Below are 18797 nucleotides of genomic sequence, written 5' to 3' on the forward strand. Positions count from 1 at the left end.
ATGAGAGTAACAATCAGCCCTTCCATGATTTCACAGATTGTTAAGACCTAAAATGCCTGAATTTGAAAAAGCTCTTTCAGAAAGTTGCCGCAAAATGTCCAATGTTTTAATGCATTTTTTCCATCAACTTTGAATTAATTAATCAGTGTTTTAAGTGTCCCATGTAAACCTAATCAAAGAAACATAGGAACTCAACAAACATTGGATCATATTAGATTATTGACGTTTTACTTCATTCATGTCACAGACTTAAAAGTAGACTCTAGATTTCAAAGAATGCCGAAACTCAGACTCCTTGTCACATGAATTAATTGTTTTAATTAATTATAATTAAGAATTATAGTCAATTATGATACTGAAAGAAACGCCACCAAAGGCTTCCTGTCCGCTGTCTGCTCTGTCCACAAGTTGCAGACATTATTCGTTTATGTTTTACACTTGAAAAATGATTGTCCATCTTAAACATTTATGTTGCAATACATTTACCCCCACAGGTTAAGAGCTTTTGTGAACTCTTGAGAGTGATCTGTAGCACTATTTTTTGTTGGTAAATGAGAGATGATGAGAGATTATTATCACACAGCAACATTGCTAATATGTACAGTAGGGCAAAAAAGTATTTAATCAGCCACCGATTGTGCAAGTTCTCCCACTTAAAATGATGACAGAGGTCTGTAATTTTCATCATAGGTACACTTCAACTGTGAGAGACAGAATGTGAAAAAAAAATCCAGGAATTCACATTGTAGGAATCTTAAAGAATTTATTTGTAAATGATGGTGGAAAATAAGTATTTGGTCAACCATTCAAAGCTCTCACTGATGGAAGGAGGTATTGGCTCAAAATCTCACGATGCATTGCCCAATTCATTCTTTCCTTAACACGGATCAATCATCCTGTCCCCTTAGCAGAAAAACAGCCCCAAAGCAGGATGTTTCCACCTCCATGCTTCACAGTGGTGTTCTTGGGATGCAACTCAGTATTCTTCTTCCTCCAAACACGACGAGTTGAGTTTATACCAAAAAGTTCTATTTTGGTTTCATCTGACCACATGACATTCTCCCATGTGCTCTCTGGCAAACTTCAGACGGGACTGGACATGCACTGACTTAAGCAGGGGGACACGTCTGGCACTACAGAATTTGATTCCCTGTCGGCGTAGTGTGTTACTGATGGTAACCTTAGTTACTTTGGTCCCAGCTCTCTGCAGGTCATTCACCATGTCCCCCCGTGAAGTTCTGGGATTTTTGCTCACGTTCTCATGATCATTTTGACCCCACGGGATGAGATCTTGCATGGAGCCCCAGATCGAGGGAGATTATCAGTGGTCTTGTATGTCTTCCATTTTCTGATAATTGCTCCCACAGTTGATTTTTTCACACCAAGCTGCTTGCCTATTGTAGATTCACTCTTCCCAGTCTGGTGCAGGTCTCCAATTCTTTTCCTGCTGTCCTTTGACAGCTCTTTGGTCTTGGCCATAGTGGAGTTTGGAGTCTGACTGTTTGAGGCTGTGGATAAGTGTCTTTTATACAGATAACGAGTTCAAACAAGTGCCATTGATTCAGGTAACGAGTGGAGTACAGAAGAGCTTCTTAAAGAAGAAGTTACAGGTCTGTGAGAGCCAGAGATCTTCCTCGTTTGAAGAGACCAAATACTTATTTTCCACCATAAATTACAAACAAATTATTACAAATTCCTACATTGTGAATTCCTGGATTTCTTTTTTACATTCTGTCTCTCACAGTTGAAGTGTACCTATGCTGAAAATTACAGACCTCTGTCATCATTTTAAGTGGGAGAACTTGCACAATCGGGGGCTGACTCAATACGTTTTAGCCCCACTGTAAATGTTGCCTCTTACTAGGTCAGCATTGGAAATGAAAAACATGTTCTACCTTATCCTGGATAAATAAATGTCAAATAAACATATAAATACATGTAAACTAAATGGTCAATGGTCTGTATTTATATAGCGCTTTACTATACCTGGAATGATACCCAAAGCGCTTTACATTTTCACATTCACCCATTCACACACACATTTCATTCATGGCGGAAGCTGACATGCAAGGTGCTCACCACGATTTATCATGAGTAAGAGTGACGTGTCTTGCCCAAGCACACAACAGCTGTGACTAGTATGGTGGAAGCTGGACTCAAACTGGAACTGTCAACTTGCTGGCACAGCCTCTCTACCATCTGCACCACACCGCCCAACTAAGACGAAAAATTTAAAATAAATGTTTATATACTATATTACGCTGTAGACAGGAACATGAAGTAGGTCTGAGCTACACGGGAGGACAATAATTGTGTCGATTGAACAATAACTTGATATTTTGTTACATGTTGTACCTGCTTCATCTACACAGGAAACAAACATGCATTTTGATTAGACAGTTGAAGTGCACGTTTGGGAGAGAAATTCCATTGGTGAAAATGACTGAATGGCTAAAATGTGTGGGAAAGTTGTTCAAAATTGTGAGGCGGCGCATCATTTGTGTGGCTCGGTTGCCCTGCGATGAGATGGTGACTTGTCCAGGGTGTAAAATGCCTTCAGCCCGAGTGCAGCTGGGGTAGGGTAAAGCCCCCTGGCAACCCCGATACGGACAAAAAGTAGAAACTTGATGGATGATTGAATTTGTGATGAATTGGCATGATGGGGACTTAGTGAAATCCTAGATGGACTGACATAAACGTCTGTCTGCAGCTCTACTGCTGATTTGACTCTTCCGAAGGATTACAAGTGGATTCTGCTCACCTTGCATTTGGACCAGAAATTCTGTCTTGATTCTGCGAGCTGCTTCGCTCTCATTCTCGTTCCTGGAACCGCATAGTGAGTCCACCTCATCGATGAAAATGATGGAAGGTTTTTGCTGGCGGGCCAGGTCAAACAGATTCTTTACAAGTCTGAGGGGAAAAAAAAGAGCATGCAGTGAACGGCTGTCACAATATTAGAGAGTGAAGTTATTTTATTGTCTATTTTTCAAGACAAGCACCACATCCCAAGTAAATTAATGATACCTTTCATAAAGAATATATGTATTCCTTGTGATTTTATGAGATAAACTACAAATCAAACTTACACAACAGCATTTAATTTCTGTGTCAGTCAAGATAGATAGATAGTACTTTATTGATTAGATAAGATGTTTTTATTGTCAACAATTGTACAGTACAATTACATTTTCTTCAGAGTTCCACTTCAAATTCTATCATCATTAAGACATGTTAAAAGAAATAGTATAAATATTAAATAAATTGTACCCCAACGTATGTTAAAAATAAAGACATAAGGTAGTACTTTTTAAATTATGGTATAAAAATATGAATATGAAATATAGTCATCACATATTGCGTTAATTGTGGTTTCAATACAGTCATATTTAGTGTTCTATGTTTTTAAACACGTTCTAATTCTCACATCTAATTTTTACCTCTAATTTAATTGTCTTTGTCTTAACGTTAGTTGTCTCTCCATTTTCTTGAACTTGACTGTGTCAAGAAGTGGTGGTGACGAACCCCAAGATGCAGAGATGACAGGCTTGGAAAATGAAAACATGGTTTTAATGTTCAAAAAATAAGGTAAGGAAAACACAAACAGGGACAGGAGTCGGGATCCAGGGAATAGCTCTCAGCTTCCAAAAAAGGCAGTCCACAGTAAACAGCAAACAATACTCCAGCACTCACTGGAGGGCAAGGCAGGTTTAAATAATGCCTTTGATTAGTGCTCAGGCAGCAGGTGAGCGGGTGAAAACTAATCAGAAGCAGGTGGAAATAACAGGTAACCATGGTCACCAAACCAAAACGGTGCACAAAAAACAGGAACCGAAGGAGTCTTCGATTGAAAATAAAAAACATAATCCAGACCACAGATCATGACAGAACCCCCCCCCCCAAGGACAGATCCCAGATGTCCAAAACCAAAAAAAAACAAGATCAAGAGTCATGGGAGGACGGGAGGGGGACTTGGCGGTGGGTCGCCAGACCAAGTGTCCTCGCAATCAGCGAAGGAGAGTCAGGTGGCGGCGACGTGGAGAATGCCGCTGCACCTGACGAGGAGGGCGACCCGGGAACGGCCACGTCCGTGGCCGCTGTGGTGGGCGCACTTGGCGTGGCGGACGTCCAGGGAACGGCCACATCTGGGGTCGACAAGAAGGTGGGTGTGTCGTTCTCGTGGCAGCTGTGGAAGCTGCGCGCGTCGTCCTCGTGGCAGGCATGGAAGCTGCAGGCGGCGAAGTTTGGCGTGGTACTGGAGTTTGGCGTGGTGGCGGCACTGGAGCTTGGCGTGGTGGCGGCACTGGAGCTTGACTTGGTGCTAGCCTTTGATTTGGTGCTAGCCTTGGACTTGGTGCAGGTGGCCTAGCTGGGGGTTGCGGCTTGGCAGGCCGAAAGACTGGTGGTGGTGGCCGGGCCGGAGGTTGCTGCCTGGTTGGGTGCAGCTGAGTCACCCAACTAAAACAGCTCCCGGCCCTAGCCCCCCCTCAAAGCACGGATCCAAGACGTCCCCAAAGAAGGTCAAAGACAACAGGGATGGGTGGGAGGGAGCTTGAAAGGAGTCAAAACATCTCCTCCATTCGGCCATTATTGCAAGCATCCCTTCAAGCCTCTCTGCCATAGAAATCACCGCGGGGTACGTATTTGGCTGGAGTATTCTGTCACGATGGAGGGGTTCGCAGCTTGCTGCGGGTTCGTTCTCCCAGGAAGGCAGACGGACTACCCGGGACATGGGGTTTAGGTAAACACATTATTTAATTTTAACTAAAAAAAGATGAACATAAATCAAACAAAACTTACTTGGCATGGCATGAAGCACGAAACTATGGCAAGGCAGGAAACAAGTCAGCACAGAGCAAGAAAAGATCACAATGACGCCAGGACGACCAACAGAAAATCCATCCATCCATTTTCTACCGTTTATTCCCTTTCGGGTCGCGTGGGGCACTGGTGCCTATCTCAGCTACAATCGGGCGGAAGGCGGGGTACACCCTGGACAAGTCGTTACCTCATCACAGGGCCAACATGCACCAACAGAAAATGACAGGCTTAAATAGTGATGTGGTGATTGAAAACAGGTGCGTGAGTTCAAATGAATCAGGTGTGTGAGTCGTGAGGACAGGTGAACTGATTGGTCGTCATGGTGACAAAACAGGGAGTGAAAAAACATGAACTTAAAGAGTCCAAAGGTCAACAGAACATAGCCAAAGAAGACATGATCAACAAGACATGAGAGACTGAGAGGAATAACACTACAGCCATGCAGCACAAAGATAATATGTATCCAATGTAAAGAAGATGTCTCGCTCTGTCACAAAATTGATGCACCAACTTTAATTAATGAGAATATGATGAATTATATCTAACAAATAGTGCAAAATGTTTATAATGAACTTAAAACCATATGAAGAGTGTGTTTATGGTTTGTATCAGTTTGAATGTTGTCTTGTTTTTAGCGTCCATTACGCAGCGCTTTTTGCATACCGCACGTCCATTACACAAGCTATGGAGAAATGGTGTCACCTACGAGTGTTTTGTTGATCAGGCTAATTTTATACTATTATAACATGTTTGTGCATCAATATAGCAATATCTTACATGTGCAATTATGTGCACATTGTTATATTAAAATCAACATATGATATATAAATATATTACATGTACAATGGTGTGGACATTACATTTTAAATAAATATAACGAGTAGTGATCTCTCACATATTTTACATAAGGATGTATACATATTTTATATTTAAATCAGTATAGTTATATACAGTATTGCATTTACAAGGATGTGCATATTATATTTAAAATCAGTGTAGTGATATATTAAAGGTACACTATTTAAAATTAACACAATTACATGGAGGAGAATGTTGTTTTAATCACACGTATGTGTTTGCACGTCTGTGGTTGACGAAATGTAAGCCAAACTGGTAAGTTAAATAAGATGTTCTGTCGTTAAATAAGTTTAAAAAATGTGTTGTTACATAGTATGTACCTGTACGAGACAGATGTGACTGATACAAAGGAAAGTCAATCAAAGCCAAAATTTCCTCCGATCCGTTTTACAAAGTTTAACATGTAAATTGTGACAATTTTTTTGTGATGTCACTTCCTGTCAGGTAGGACAGGAATTGAAAGAGATTTGTATTTACAAGGTTTTTGCATCGTTTTTGTACTCTTAGGGACCGCAGGTTTGTTTGCTGATAACACTGGCTTGAACCTGGTGGTTCTCCCACCGTCTGGTGGGAGAAACAAACTCCTCTAAAAACACGAGTTACTACTGTTGTAAATGTCTCACAACCACTTCCAACCACCAAAGCAGACAAACCCAAACCACATCGGAAGAAAAAGGCTTTGACTTCAACGAATGCAGAGGAGAAGGATGTGAAATATGGGAGCCAGGACGAGTGAAGTGTTAGCGAGGCTTGATAGACAGCGCGATGACATGAAATACTATACCTGTCAAAAAATATGAACGAATTGAGGAAGGACACTTTGTGAGGATACTGCAACACTTCGAAAAATGTATGGACTGGAAGAAAAAGTAATTAGGCTAAAGGAGCAAGTGAATATTTTAAAGAAGGATCAAATTACATCTAAAATGATGCGTCAAATTCAGGAATACAAGAGTCTGTCCGCGTGAACAGCGTGATAATCACTGGCCCTCAAACAACACGCATGCCTAATGTAGAGCAGCTGATAACAGAGGACGACAAGATGCTGCTGCTTCAACAGTGTAACAGGTGGCCAACTCAAAGAGAGTGCATCTGGACGTCGACAACATAGATACATGCATTCCTATGTCTGGTAGAAATAACAACACACCTGTCATCGTTAAGTTTACCAACAAAAACAACAAAGTGGCTTTCCTGAAGCTGTCACAGTCTCTGTCTGTGTCTGTTTGTCTCTGTGTGTGTCTTTGGGAGAGTGGGCGTGTTTTGGGCGTAGGCTTGGCTCCAGCTCTCAGCATGGCACAGCTGATCCCAGCACCCTAATCACTCAGCTGCCTGCCATACCCTCATCACCTGCAGCCTACAAATGTTTGGACTTTACTTGGCGCGATCGCCAGATCTTTCACCTTTCTAGATGGGGCAATGCTTCTCACCAGTTTGTCCTAGAATTCTAGCACTTTTGATAATCTTGCAAATCTGCCATGTTTGTGTTTTTTGGCTCCTTGTCTTACCCCGGTTTTCCTCTGCCTTCAGTTCCCTACCTGCCATGTGCGCATGCCTCAGCCTGTTAGCCACAGACTGCTAGCCTCAGTATGCGCTCCTGGACCGCAAAGCCAAGGACTACGAGCTCCCTCTTTTCCCTCTGATTTTATTATTAATAACTAGTGATGGGTTGATGAGGCGTCAAGAAGCGTTTTGACACATTGCAAAACTGTATTGATACTGTGTCAATACTGTGTCACTAAATACTGACATCTGCTGGACATTAAAAATCCCTACAGGCAACCTATTGACCGACTCAATTGACACTGATTTTATGACCTAGTACAGGGGTCGGGAACCTTTTTGGCTAAGAGAGCCATACAAGCCAAATATTTTTAAAAGTATTTCCGTGAGAGCGAATTAAAAAAATGTTTTTAACACTGAATACAACTCTATGCGTGCATTTTTAAGAAAGACCAACATTTTTAGAATATAATAAGTCTCTTATTCTTTTTAATAACATTGTTATTCTGAGGCTAACCAAAAATAAATAAAATACTTCTTACCATTAATGCGACTTTTTGAACAGTAGAAACCGGATGGATAGATGAAAATGCATGAAAATGTTTTATATTTTGAACGTTATTTTTGACACTGTTATTACCAGCGGAATTATTCATTACTTATCGTGTTAAGCAATGTCAGCTAAGATTTCTCTGAGAGCCAGGTGCAGTCATCCAAAAGAGCCACATCTGGCTCTAAAGCCTTAGGTTCCCTACCCCTGACCTAGTATATACAATAATACAAACCCCGTTTCCATATGAGTTGGGAAATTGTGTTAGATGTAAATAAAAATGGAATACAATGATTTGCAAATCCTTTTCAACCCATATTCAGTTAAATGCACTACAAAGACAAGATATTTGATGTTCAAACTCATAAACTTTTTTTTTTGCAAATAATAATTAACTTAGAATTTCACGTGCCAAAGTAGTTGGGAAAGGGCATGTTCACCACTGTGTTACATCACCTTCTCTTTTAACAACATTCAATAAACGTTTGGGAACTGAGGAAACTAATTGTTGAAGCTTTGAAAGTAGAATTCTTTACCATTCTTGCTTGATGTATAGCTTAAGTTGTTCAACAGCCGTGGGTTTTGTTGTCGTATTTTACACTTCATAATGCGCCATCACTATTAATAACCCTTGAACTTTAATTCAACTTGTCTTTTCTGCATTTGAGTCCACCAGTTTTACCAACCGTGACAGAGGCAGCGAGTCAAACTGAAGCGAACAAACATACTACATCAGGGGTCACCAACGCTGTGCCCGCGGGCACCAGCTCGCCTGTAAGGACCAGATGAGGCGCCCACTGGCCTGTTCTAAAAATAGCTCAAATAGCAGCACTTACCAGTGAGCTGCCTCTATCTTTTAAATTGTATTTATTTACTAGCAAGCTGGTCTCGCTTTGCTCCACATTTTTAATTCTAAGAGACAAAACTCAAATAGAATTTGAAAATCCAAGAAAATATTTGAAAGACTTGGTCTTCACTTGTTTAAAATAATTAATTCATTTTTTTACTTTGCTTCTTGTAACTTTCAGAAAAACAAATTTAGGGCAAAAATGATTTTAGGATTTTTAAACACATATACCTTTTAACCTTTTAAATTCCTCCCTCTTCTTTCCTAATAATTTAAATCAATGTTAAAGTAAATTGATTTTTTTTTTTATTGTAAAGAATAATAGATTGTAGCTGAGATAGGCGCCAGCACCCCCCGCGACCCCGAAAGGGAATAAGCGGTAGAAAATGGATGGATGGATGGATAATACATCCATCCATCCATCCATTTTCTACCGCTTATTCCCTTTCGGGGTCGCGGGGGCGCTGGCGCCTATTTAATTCTTCATTTTAACGTCTGTTTTTCGATGAAGAATATTTGTGAAGTATTTCTTCAAACTTATGATTACATTTCAAAAAAATTATTCCGGCAAATCTAGAAAATCTGTAGTATCAAATTAAAATCTTATTTCAAAGTATTTTGAATTTCTTTTAAAATTTTTGTACTGGAAAATCTAGACGAAATAGTGATATGTCTTTGTTCATCATTAAGATGGTCAGTGTTTTCCACAAATATAAATATCATTAATTATTAATAATAATATTGAGTTAAAGGTAAATTGAGCAAATTGGCTATTTCTGGCCATTTATTTAAGTGTGTATCAAACTGGTAGCCCTTCGCATTAATCAGTACCCAAGAAGTAGCTCTTGGTTTCAAAAAGGTTGGTGACCCCTGCTCTACATCAATGAGCATGTGACCAAACGCAACGCTGACATCACTGTAAAAAAACAAAAAGGTAGTGTTTAATGGTGTGGCACTCTTTGTTAAAGGTGTATTACCCCCACCTACTGTATTGGAGTGTTAACCAGAGCCCCCCCCCATGTCACCCACCCTGACATAGACTTGAGAAACTGATCAAACTGATCAGGCGGGCCGGTTCTACAATCGGAATGAAACTGGACACACTGGTGACGGTGGCAGAGAAGAGGACTGTTGACAAACTAGTGAGCATCCTAGATGATGCCAGTCACCCTCTGCATAGCGTTATCAGTAGCCAGAGGAGCCTGTTCAGTGCTAGACTGCTTCATCCCAAGTGCAGGACTAATAGACTCTGTATTGGAGTGTTAACCAGAGCCCCCCCATGTCACCCACCCTGACATAGACTTGAGAAACTGATCAAACTAATCAGGCGGGCCGGTTCTACAATCAGAATGAAACTGGACACACTGGTGACGGTGGCAGAGAAGAGGACTGTTGACAAACTAGTGAGCATCCTAGATGATGCCAGTCACCCTCTGCATAGCGTTATCAGTAGTCAGAGGAGCCTGTTCAATGCTAGACTGCTTCATCCGAAGTGCAGGACTAATAGACTCAAAAACTCCTTTGTCCCACACGCCATTAGACTGTACAACTCCTCTCTGGGGCGGGGAGCGGGGGGTACTAGGATAACAGGGGATGCAAAACAATAACAGTGCAATACTTTTTCATAACATGGTCACTACTGCCTAGTTTGTGTTGTTATATTCTTATTTCACTGTTATACTTTTATTCTCATGTTGCTTTTTAGTTTTTATTCTTATTGTAATATTTCTCTATTTTGTTTCCATTTAAACCCCCATTATTTACTTTTTACTTTTATTTAAATTGATCTCAACTCTGTACACTGCTGCTGGAATTTTAATTTTCCTGAAGGAACTCTCCTGAAGGAATCAATAAAGTACTATCTATCTATCTATCTATATACCTTCCCATACTAAATTCTACTTGATAAACCTGTATCTTCTATAAACATCACACAAATGTGGTTTCTGCTTAGTTCCCATTTGAAAGTAACTACCTTCCAATTTCCTCTTATTTTTTCCTTTATTCACTATTTTCCACTGACTCTATACCTAATTCCAGCTGTCACATAATCACGTTCTGTGTTTACTTACAAAGTACAATGTCTTATTCCGATATGATTGTGTTCCCCCTGTAATATCTACATCAAGGTAAATGTGGATCAATAAGAAACCAACTTGTTATAAACATTAACAAACAAAACAAATACTGAAGATGACATTAACTTCACTTCAAGGACATGAAAGACAACTCAGACTTATTGCAACTGATTCCAACAGCTACGAAAATTTGATTGACAGATTCTACAATATCAATACATAACAGCGGGTGTATAATATAGCCACGAGTCATGGATGCATTGGAATTCTGGGTAATTCTTATGTTGTGTTTATTATGTGTTACAGAGCCACCGTTCTCCAGAAATGTGTTTGGTGTGGGTCCACAGAGTGTGACGCATATTAGTAAGTGTTAAAGACAAGTTGTTTTATATCACAACCAGTAGTGTGGTCTGTATGGCTGTGGAACAAGACCCCTGGTTTACACATAGTGAAAGCAAAATAAAACTCCTCCGCCATTTTGGAAATGACGACAGGGGAAGCGTCACTCGCGACGTCACGACTTTGCATGCGCTAATAAATTTGGGGAGCGAGTTTGACGCGGCAGTAATTCAAGGCAGGCGCATATTACATGCCCGGCGGCTATTCAAGGAAATACGGTATACAATAATATAAACCAAGTCAATGTATTTCATTTAGGATTATTTCATATCTTCATTTAAATAAAAATATATATTACATTTTTTTTAGATACAGTCGATAAATAATGTGAACATGTATCATAACATGGAAATCTAAGAGAACGTGCTGTCAATGAGGATGCTTGTGGACTGGGATTTTTTTTTTTTTTTTTACAAATTTTTATAAAAAAAAAAGTTTTTCCAATGTATTAAATTTTACACGATTTCTCTTCTTAATTATTTCACGGCGGAAATATTTCTTTTTGCCTGAGGCTGCTCCATGATCTTCGACGACAATAAATTACAAATGACCAACGACAGAAGTGCGGCAATTCTATTGGCAGCAGCATCTCGTTGACAGATGCGCTTCCTTACAAACACAAGTGCGCAGGTGTCAGTTCGACACAGTTCGCATATCGGTCACGTGACCGAAACAGCTCATGATCGGCCACGTGACTTTCTAAAAGCTGTACGCGCACCGACACAGCTCTATGAGCTCGACGCATGCGCCGATGCATCGGTGTTGCCGGACCCAACGCTAACATTGATTAAATATCACCAATAAGTTATTACGCATTTATATACACCTTCTTTCAAAAGGAAGTGAACATAATGTAAAAATGAAAAGGGCGTGAATGAACTGTCAGTAAAAAAAGAAATGGGAGAAGCTTAAATATAAGCTTAGCTTCTTCCTATTCCTCAGATGTGCTGAAATACGCACATGTAATCACATGATGTTTCTTTATGTAACTTGTAACATGTCCAACAAATTAAACACAACCATAAATGTGTTCATTAACCCACTGTTGGTAACATACTCTGAGATGATGCCATTATAGTGGCAGCTAGTTGCAGGAGCTCTGTGGTCTTGTGTTCCCCCTGTTGTCTCGGTTAATGTTTCCATTAGTGTTTTCGCCTCTTTTTTTTGTCGCTTTTTGGTCAATCTTGGATGTGATACCGCAAAGCTTTTTGGCCGTAGCTCTGTTGTTTGCCACTCTCCTCAAAGTGGCCAACAACTTAAAATGCATCTACTTTCTCTCCGCGTGGAGAGAAAGTAGATGCGGAGGAGGGGACGGAGTTTAGAAGCTGGCGTTGAGAGTCACCAACCACCACAAGGAGCTACGCGGAAGCACTGCAGTTGATGTCGAGTAGAGGGTGGAGGACTTTGCCCACTTCATGGAGATCTGTGGTACTACCGCGCCAATCTGCCTTGACTTTGTGTTCAAAAGAAGAATCGATTAGTCGGCACACTTCTAATATTTCGCAAGATTTCCAGACTGGTGATCCTGAGGGCCGCTCTTCCAGCATCTAAAAAGACTCACATGCAGCTAATCATACACGGAAATAAAACAATTTAAAGAAAAATTAAATGACCGAACTAAGTTTATTTGTAGCTTTAAACAAGTTTGTTTTTCTATTAATGTTTTTTACTCACTTTTGCAGATGCATCATGGCCAAATATGCATATTTAACAATTACCGTATTTCCTTGAATTGCCGGCGGAGCGCTAATTAATTTAAAACCTCTTCTCACTCCTGCGCTTACCAAAGGCATGCGGTAAAAGTAAGTATGCGCTAATTATTTTAAAACCTCTTCTCACCAAAGGCATGCAGTAAAAATTTGAGTGTGATGTAAGAATACCATCATGAAAAGCCCATTTAATTAAAAAAAAAACGTTATTATGGTCTTACCTTTACTTATAAATATAGTCCATGCCAGCTCCTTCTGATCAAAAGCATCGATAACTTGTTTATAGAAGTCTTCCTTTATCTTTCTTCAGTTTTAAAAGTCTCTCTGTCTCGATGGAGATCTTCTTTTATTACCTCCTCCAGCACATATCACGTCACTCATTTCACTTCTTCTGCAGCCGAGTAGTTGCAAGAAGGAACACTAGCGCCCTCTACCACCAGGAGGTGGGAGTCATTTAATGACTCATATTTGACAGACGCAGCTACGGTATTGTGACGGTCTCAAGCCGTCGTCTTGCGGGTTCCCAGGACCACCAAGAAAGGACATGGCTTGAACAGTTTGATTTTGTTTATTTTTCAATAAAACCTCAGTCCAGGTCGCGCTTCCGCTCCTCCTCTCCGCTCGCTCGACGTCTCCTCGCCGCCATCTTGGGCCGGGCTTGAGCGTGCCCTGCCTGTCTGTCGGACCGTCGGCTCCACCTCTCCACAGGTACCGGTATATTAATAAAACATAGCTGCTTACTGTTCTTTTTAGCATACATATAGCTTGGACCTTAAATCCTACTGAATAGCTCTTAATCGTCTTCCCTTTATGCAATTTCAAATTACAGGTATTGAAATCAGCCTCCTCCATTTTAAAAAATCTGACAGGGGAAGTGTCACTCGTGACGTCACGAGTTTGACCCGGCGGTAATACTAAGCATGCGCTAATTATTCTGAGAAGCGAGTTTGACCCGGCAGTAATTCAAGGCAGGCGCATAATATATGACCGGTGGCAATTCAAAGAAATACGGTATATCATCACGCCAACCAAACTGTTTTCTGAACTTGTAATGATAAAAGAAATAACGCAGTGAACCTACTTTTCACTCTCGCCCAGCCACTTGGACATGAGATCTGAGGACGAGACGGAGAAGAAAGTGGAGTTGTTGGCCTCAGTTGCCACAGCCTTTGCCAGGTACGACTTCCCCGTCCCTGGTGGTCCAAACAGCAAAATTCCCCTCCATGGCGTCCGCTTACCTGAATGTGCAGAGACGTTTTCTTTAATTCTGTGAAAATATCGTACCGTGAGATTGGATACCGTTACATCCTTAAAATATATATATATATATATATATATATATATATATATATATATATATATATATATATATATATATATATATATATATATATATATATATATATATATATATATGTATATATATATATATATATATATACACATATATATATATATATATATATATATATACACATATATATATATACACATATATATATATACACATATATATATATATATATATATATATATATATATATATATATATATATATATATATATATATGTATATATATATATATATACTTTTTTAAAAATATTTAACCCTAACCCCAACCCTAACCCTAGGGCTGCGAATCTTTGGGTGTCCCACGATTCGATTAAATTTCGATTTTTGGGGTCGCGATTCGATAATATATAGATTGTTTCGATTAAACGCGATTCTCGATTCAAAAACAATATTTTTAAGATTCAAAACGATTCTGTATTCATTCAATACTTAGGATTTCAGCAGAATCTACCCCAGTCTGCTGACATGTTAGCAGAGTAGTAGATTTTTAAAAAAAGCTTTTGTAATTATAAAGGACAATGTTTTATCAAATGTCTCCTCTCCATTGCTCTGTTTGTTGCAGTTCTGAGTGTTGCTGGGTCAGGTTTGGTTTTAGAATTGAATTGCATCGTTATATTATTGCTGTGAAGTTGTTTGTTGGATTGATTTGAAAAAATAAAAAAATAAAAAAATAAACATTTAGTGTTGCCAATCAACCTATCCCCAGTGCATGTCTTTGGAAGTGGGAGGAAGCCGGAGTACCTGGAGGGAACCCACACATTCAGGGGGAGGACATGCAAACTCCACACAGAAAGATCCCGAGCCTGGGATTGAACCCAGGACTACTCAGGACCTTTGTATTGTGAGGCAGACGCACTAACCCCTCTTCCACCGTGATGATATAAATAAGCAACAGCTGACATACCGAACAGCATCACATAACCTTATTAACCTCCCCCGCCCACATCAGAACCTGACGACACTGCAATATGAAGTATAATTAATAAAAAACATTGAATAGTTAGAGCATGTGAAAGTTTGACTCCTACCTTGTTTACTTTTATGACAACCTCCTGAAAGTTTTGTAATCAATCAAAAATATCAAGCAGCTAAAATGAGCCAAACATGGCAAAGTGCGGAGAGAGTTCATTCTGCTTTGTAGGGGATGTTTTAAGAGTTTAATTTTTAATTGTGTATGATAATTCAGCATTTTTATAATAGTTCAGTGAGCCGGTTGTGTGTCATGTGCAACCATATGCGTCTACTTTTTGTGATAGTAATAATATATTTGCACCATGAGCAGAAAAGGTTGTTTGGATTGGGTCATATTAATTGATGCTGTGCTCGCTACACTTCAAACTAAAACTCATAGTCAAAGTAACTAAAAGTACTACATGTCCACAATATAGTGACATGTTTGCAGGAATTAGACCGTAAAGCAATTAAAATTAAACTGGAGACAGTCAGCGGGCCAGACTTCCTATTTAACTTAAGGTCTCTCGGGCCATACTAAAAACACCAGCGCACCCCACTTGGCCCGTGCACCGTAGTTTGGACATCCCTGCTCTAGATTCAAAATTGAATGGTTATACAGGTGCTGTTCATATTATTAGAATATCATGAAAAAGTTGATTTATTTCAGTAATTATATTCAGAACGTGAAACTTACATATTATATCAATTCAAGGGCTTCACGGTGGAAGAGGGGTTAGTGCGTCTGCCTCACAATACGAAGTTCCTGCAGTCCTGGGTTCAAATCCAGGCTCGGGATCTTTCTGTGTGGAGTTTGCATGTTCTCCCCGTGAATGCGTGGGTTCCCTCCGGGTACTCCGGCTTCCTCCCACCTCCAAAGACATGCACCTGGGGATAGGTTGATTGGCAACACTAAATTGGCCCTAGTGCGTGAATGTGAGTGTGAATGTTGTCTGTCTATCTGTGTTGGCCCTGCGATGAGGTGGCGACTTGTCCAGGGTGTACCCTGCCTTCCGCCCGATTGTAGCTGAGATAGGCGCCAGCGCCCCCCGCGACCCCGAAAGGGAATAAGCGGTAGAAAATGGATGGATGGATTACACACATAGTGATATATTTGAAATGTTTATTTCTTTAAATGTTGATGATTAGTACTGACAATTACTGAAAATCCCAAATTCAGTATCTCTGAAAATTAGAATATTAGTTACGACTAGTACCAAAAAATATTTTTTAGAAATGTGGGCCAACTGAAAAGTATGAACATGGAAAGTTTCAGCATATACGGCAATCAATACTTAGTTGCAGCTCCTTTTGCCTGAATTGCTGCAGCAATACGGCGTGGCATGGAGTCGACCAGTCTGTTGCACTCCTCAGGTGTTATGAGAGCCCAGGTTGCTTTAATATATATATTTTATTTTTTAATTAATTAACTTTTTTAATTTTCCTGAAGGAACTCTCCTGAAGGAATCAATAAAGTACTATCTATCTATCTAGTGGCCTTCAGCTCTTCAGCATTGTTGGGTCTGGCATCTCGCATCTTCCGGTTCACAATACCCCATAGGTTTTCTATGGGGTTAAGGTCAGGTGAGTTTGCAGGCCAATCAAGAACAGGGATACCATGGTCCTTAAACCAGGTACTGGTAGATTTGGCACTGTGTGCAGGTGCCAAGTCATGTTGGAAAATGAAATCGTCACCTCTGTAAAATTGGTCCGCAGCAGGCAGCATAAAGTGTTCTAAAACTTCCTGGTAGACTGCTGCATTGACCCTAGACCTCAGGAAACACAGTGGACCAACACCAGCAGATGACATGGCACCCCAGACCATTACCGATTGTGGAAATTTGACACTGGATTTCAGGCAACATGGATTCTGTGCCTCTCCTGTCTTCCTCCAGACTCTGGGACCTCGATTTCCAAAGGAGATACAAAATGTACTTTCATCTGAAAACATAACTTTGGACCACTCAGCAGCAGTCCAGTCCTTTTTGTCTTGAGCCCAGGCGAGACGCTTTTGACGTTGTCTCTTATTCAAGAGTGGCTTTACACAAGGAATGCGACAGCTGAAGCCCATATCTTGCATACGTCGGTGCGTGGTGGTTCTTGAAACACTGACTCCAGCTGCAGTCCACTCTTTGTGGATCTCCCCCACATTTTTGAATCGGTTTTGTTTGATAATCCTCTCCAGGGCGCGGTTATCCCTCTTGCTTGTACACATTTTTCTACCATATCTTTGTCTTCCCTTCGCCTCTCTATTAATGTGCTTGGACACAGAGCTCTGGGAACATCCAACTTCTTTGGCAATGACCTTTTGTGTCTTGCCCTCCTTCTTTAAAGTATCAATGGTCATCTTTTGGACAGTTGTCAAGTCAGCAGTCTTCCCCATGATTGTGTGTCATACAGAATCAAAACGAGAGACCATTTAAAGGCTTTTCCAGGTGTTTTGAGTTAGTTAGCTACTTAGAGTATGGCTCCAGGTGTCTTCAATATCTGACCTTTTCACCATATTCGAATTTTCTGAGATGTTGAATTTAGGGTTTTCATTGGTTGTCAGCTATAATCATCTCCTTTTTGGCAAAAAAACACTTGAAATGTATTAGTCTGTTTGGAATGAATGTATACATTCTACAAGTTTGACTTTCTAAATGGAATTAATGAAATAAATCCACTTTTTCATGATATTCTAATAATATGACCAGCACCTGTACATTGTTTTAATTTTTGTGTGTTTACACCTGTGAAGAGGTGAGGAAACTTGATGGGAAGGATGACAGCTTCCTTCAGAGCTTCTTTGGCTCCTTCTAGTCCAGCCACATCATTCCATCTCACATTGGGCTTCTCCATCACAATTGCACCTGGAAACACAAAACAGAGAACAAGACATAATTATTACCAACTGTCTGGAATGGACCCCTGTTGTCTTTGAAGGGGAACCACACTTTTTTGGAGTTTCGCCTATCATTCACATGTAAAGCAAGAACACATATGTTTTTCTTTTTTTTTATGCATTCAAAATGATAAATAAATGCGATAAAAAATCTGCTTACAATGGAGCTTATGGGAGTCGCTCTATTCTGCCTATAAAAGCCCTTAAAGGTGAACTACGTTTTTTGGGAGATTTTGCCTATCGTTCACAATCATTATGAAAGACATGAGGACGGATGGATTTTTTATGCATTGTAAATATTAAATAAACGTAAATTAAAGTCAGTTGACAGCAGATCCAATGGGAGCCCCACTATTCGCCCATAAAATTAAATAAAAAAACCCCCATTCAAAACGCACCAAGCATTTACATTTCTTGACTTGAATATTAACCATCCATCCATGGGTTATGGGTTATACTTGTATAGCGCTTTTCTACCTTCAAGGTACTCAAAGCGCTTTGACACTATTTCCACATTCACACATGGGAGTCGCTGGAGCCTATCTCAGACGTCTCATGTCCAGGTGAGATGCATGATTAATGACCTAGAATAGACTTATAAAAAAATACATCCGTCGTCATGTCTTTCATTATGATTGTGAATAATTTCTCTTAAAGCACATACCAGAAGTGGCAATCATAAATCATGAATAATTGAATATAACTTTCTGTTCTATTCTAACATAATCATTGATTATGGCAGACTATATGTAATTTGAAAAATTGTATATTGTTCCTTGAGTGCAACAAGAAAAACCCAATGTGTTAAATACCTTTTAAGTTCTATTTTAACCTTCTTTGAGTGCA

At 39.9% G+C, this 18797-nt stretch overlaps 1 protein-coding gene across 2 annotated transcripts in view; it reads right to left on the bottom strand.

The window, feature by feature from the left end:
• The window catches only part of vps4a (vacuolar protein sorting 4 homolog A), a 55934-nt gene that overhangs the window by 20255 nt on the left and 16882 nt on the right, over positions 1–18797 (bottom strand). For both annotated transcript variants that reach the window (XM_061919977.1, XM_061919978.1), the window contains 3 exons: positions 17800–17919; positions 13844–14000; positions 2762–2910 (listed from right to left, as the gene is read on the bottom strand). In XM_061919977.1, coding sequence (XP_061775961.1) covers positions 2762–2910; positions 13844–14000; positions 17800–17919 — 426 coding nt within the window. The remainder of the gene's footprint in view (positions 1–2761; positions 2911–13843; positions 14001–17799; positions 17920–18797) is intronic.

The sequence above is a fragment of the Nerophis ophidion genome, linkage group LG14 (assembly GCF_033978795.1).
Source record: "Nerophis ophidion isolate RoL-2023_Sa linkage group LG14, RoL_Noph_v1.0, whole genome shotgun sequence".
Lineage (NCBI taxonomy): Eukaryota > Metazoa > Chordata > Actinopteri > Syngnathiformes > Syngnathidae > Nerophis > Nerophis ophidion.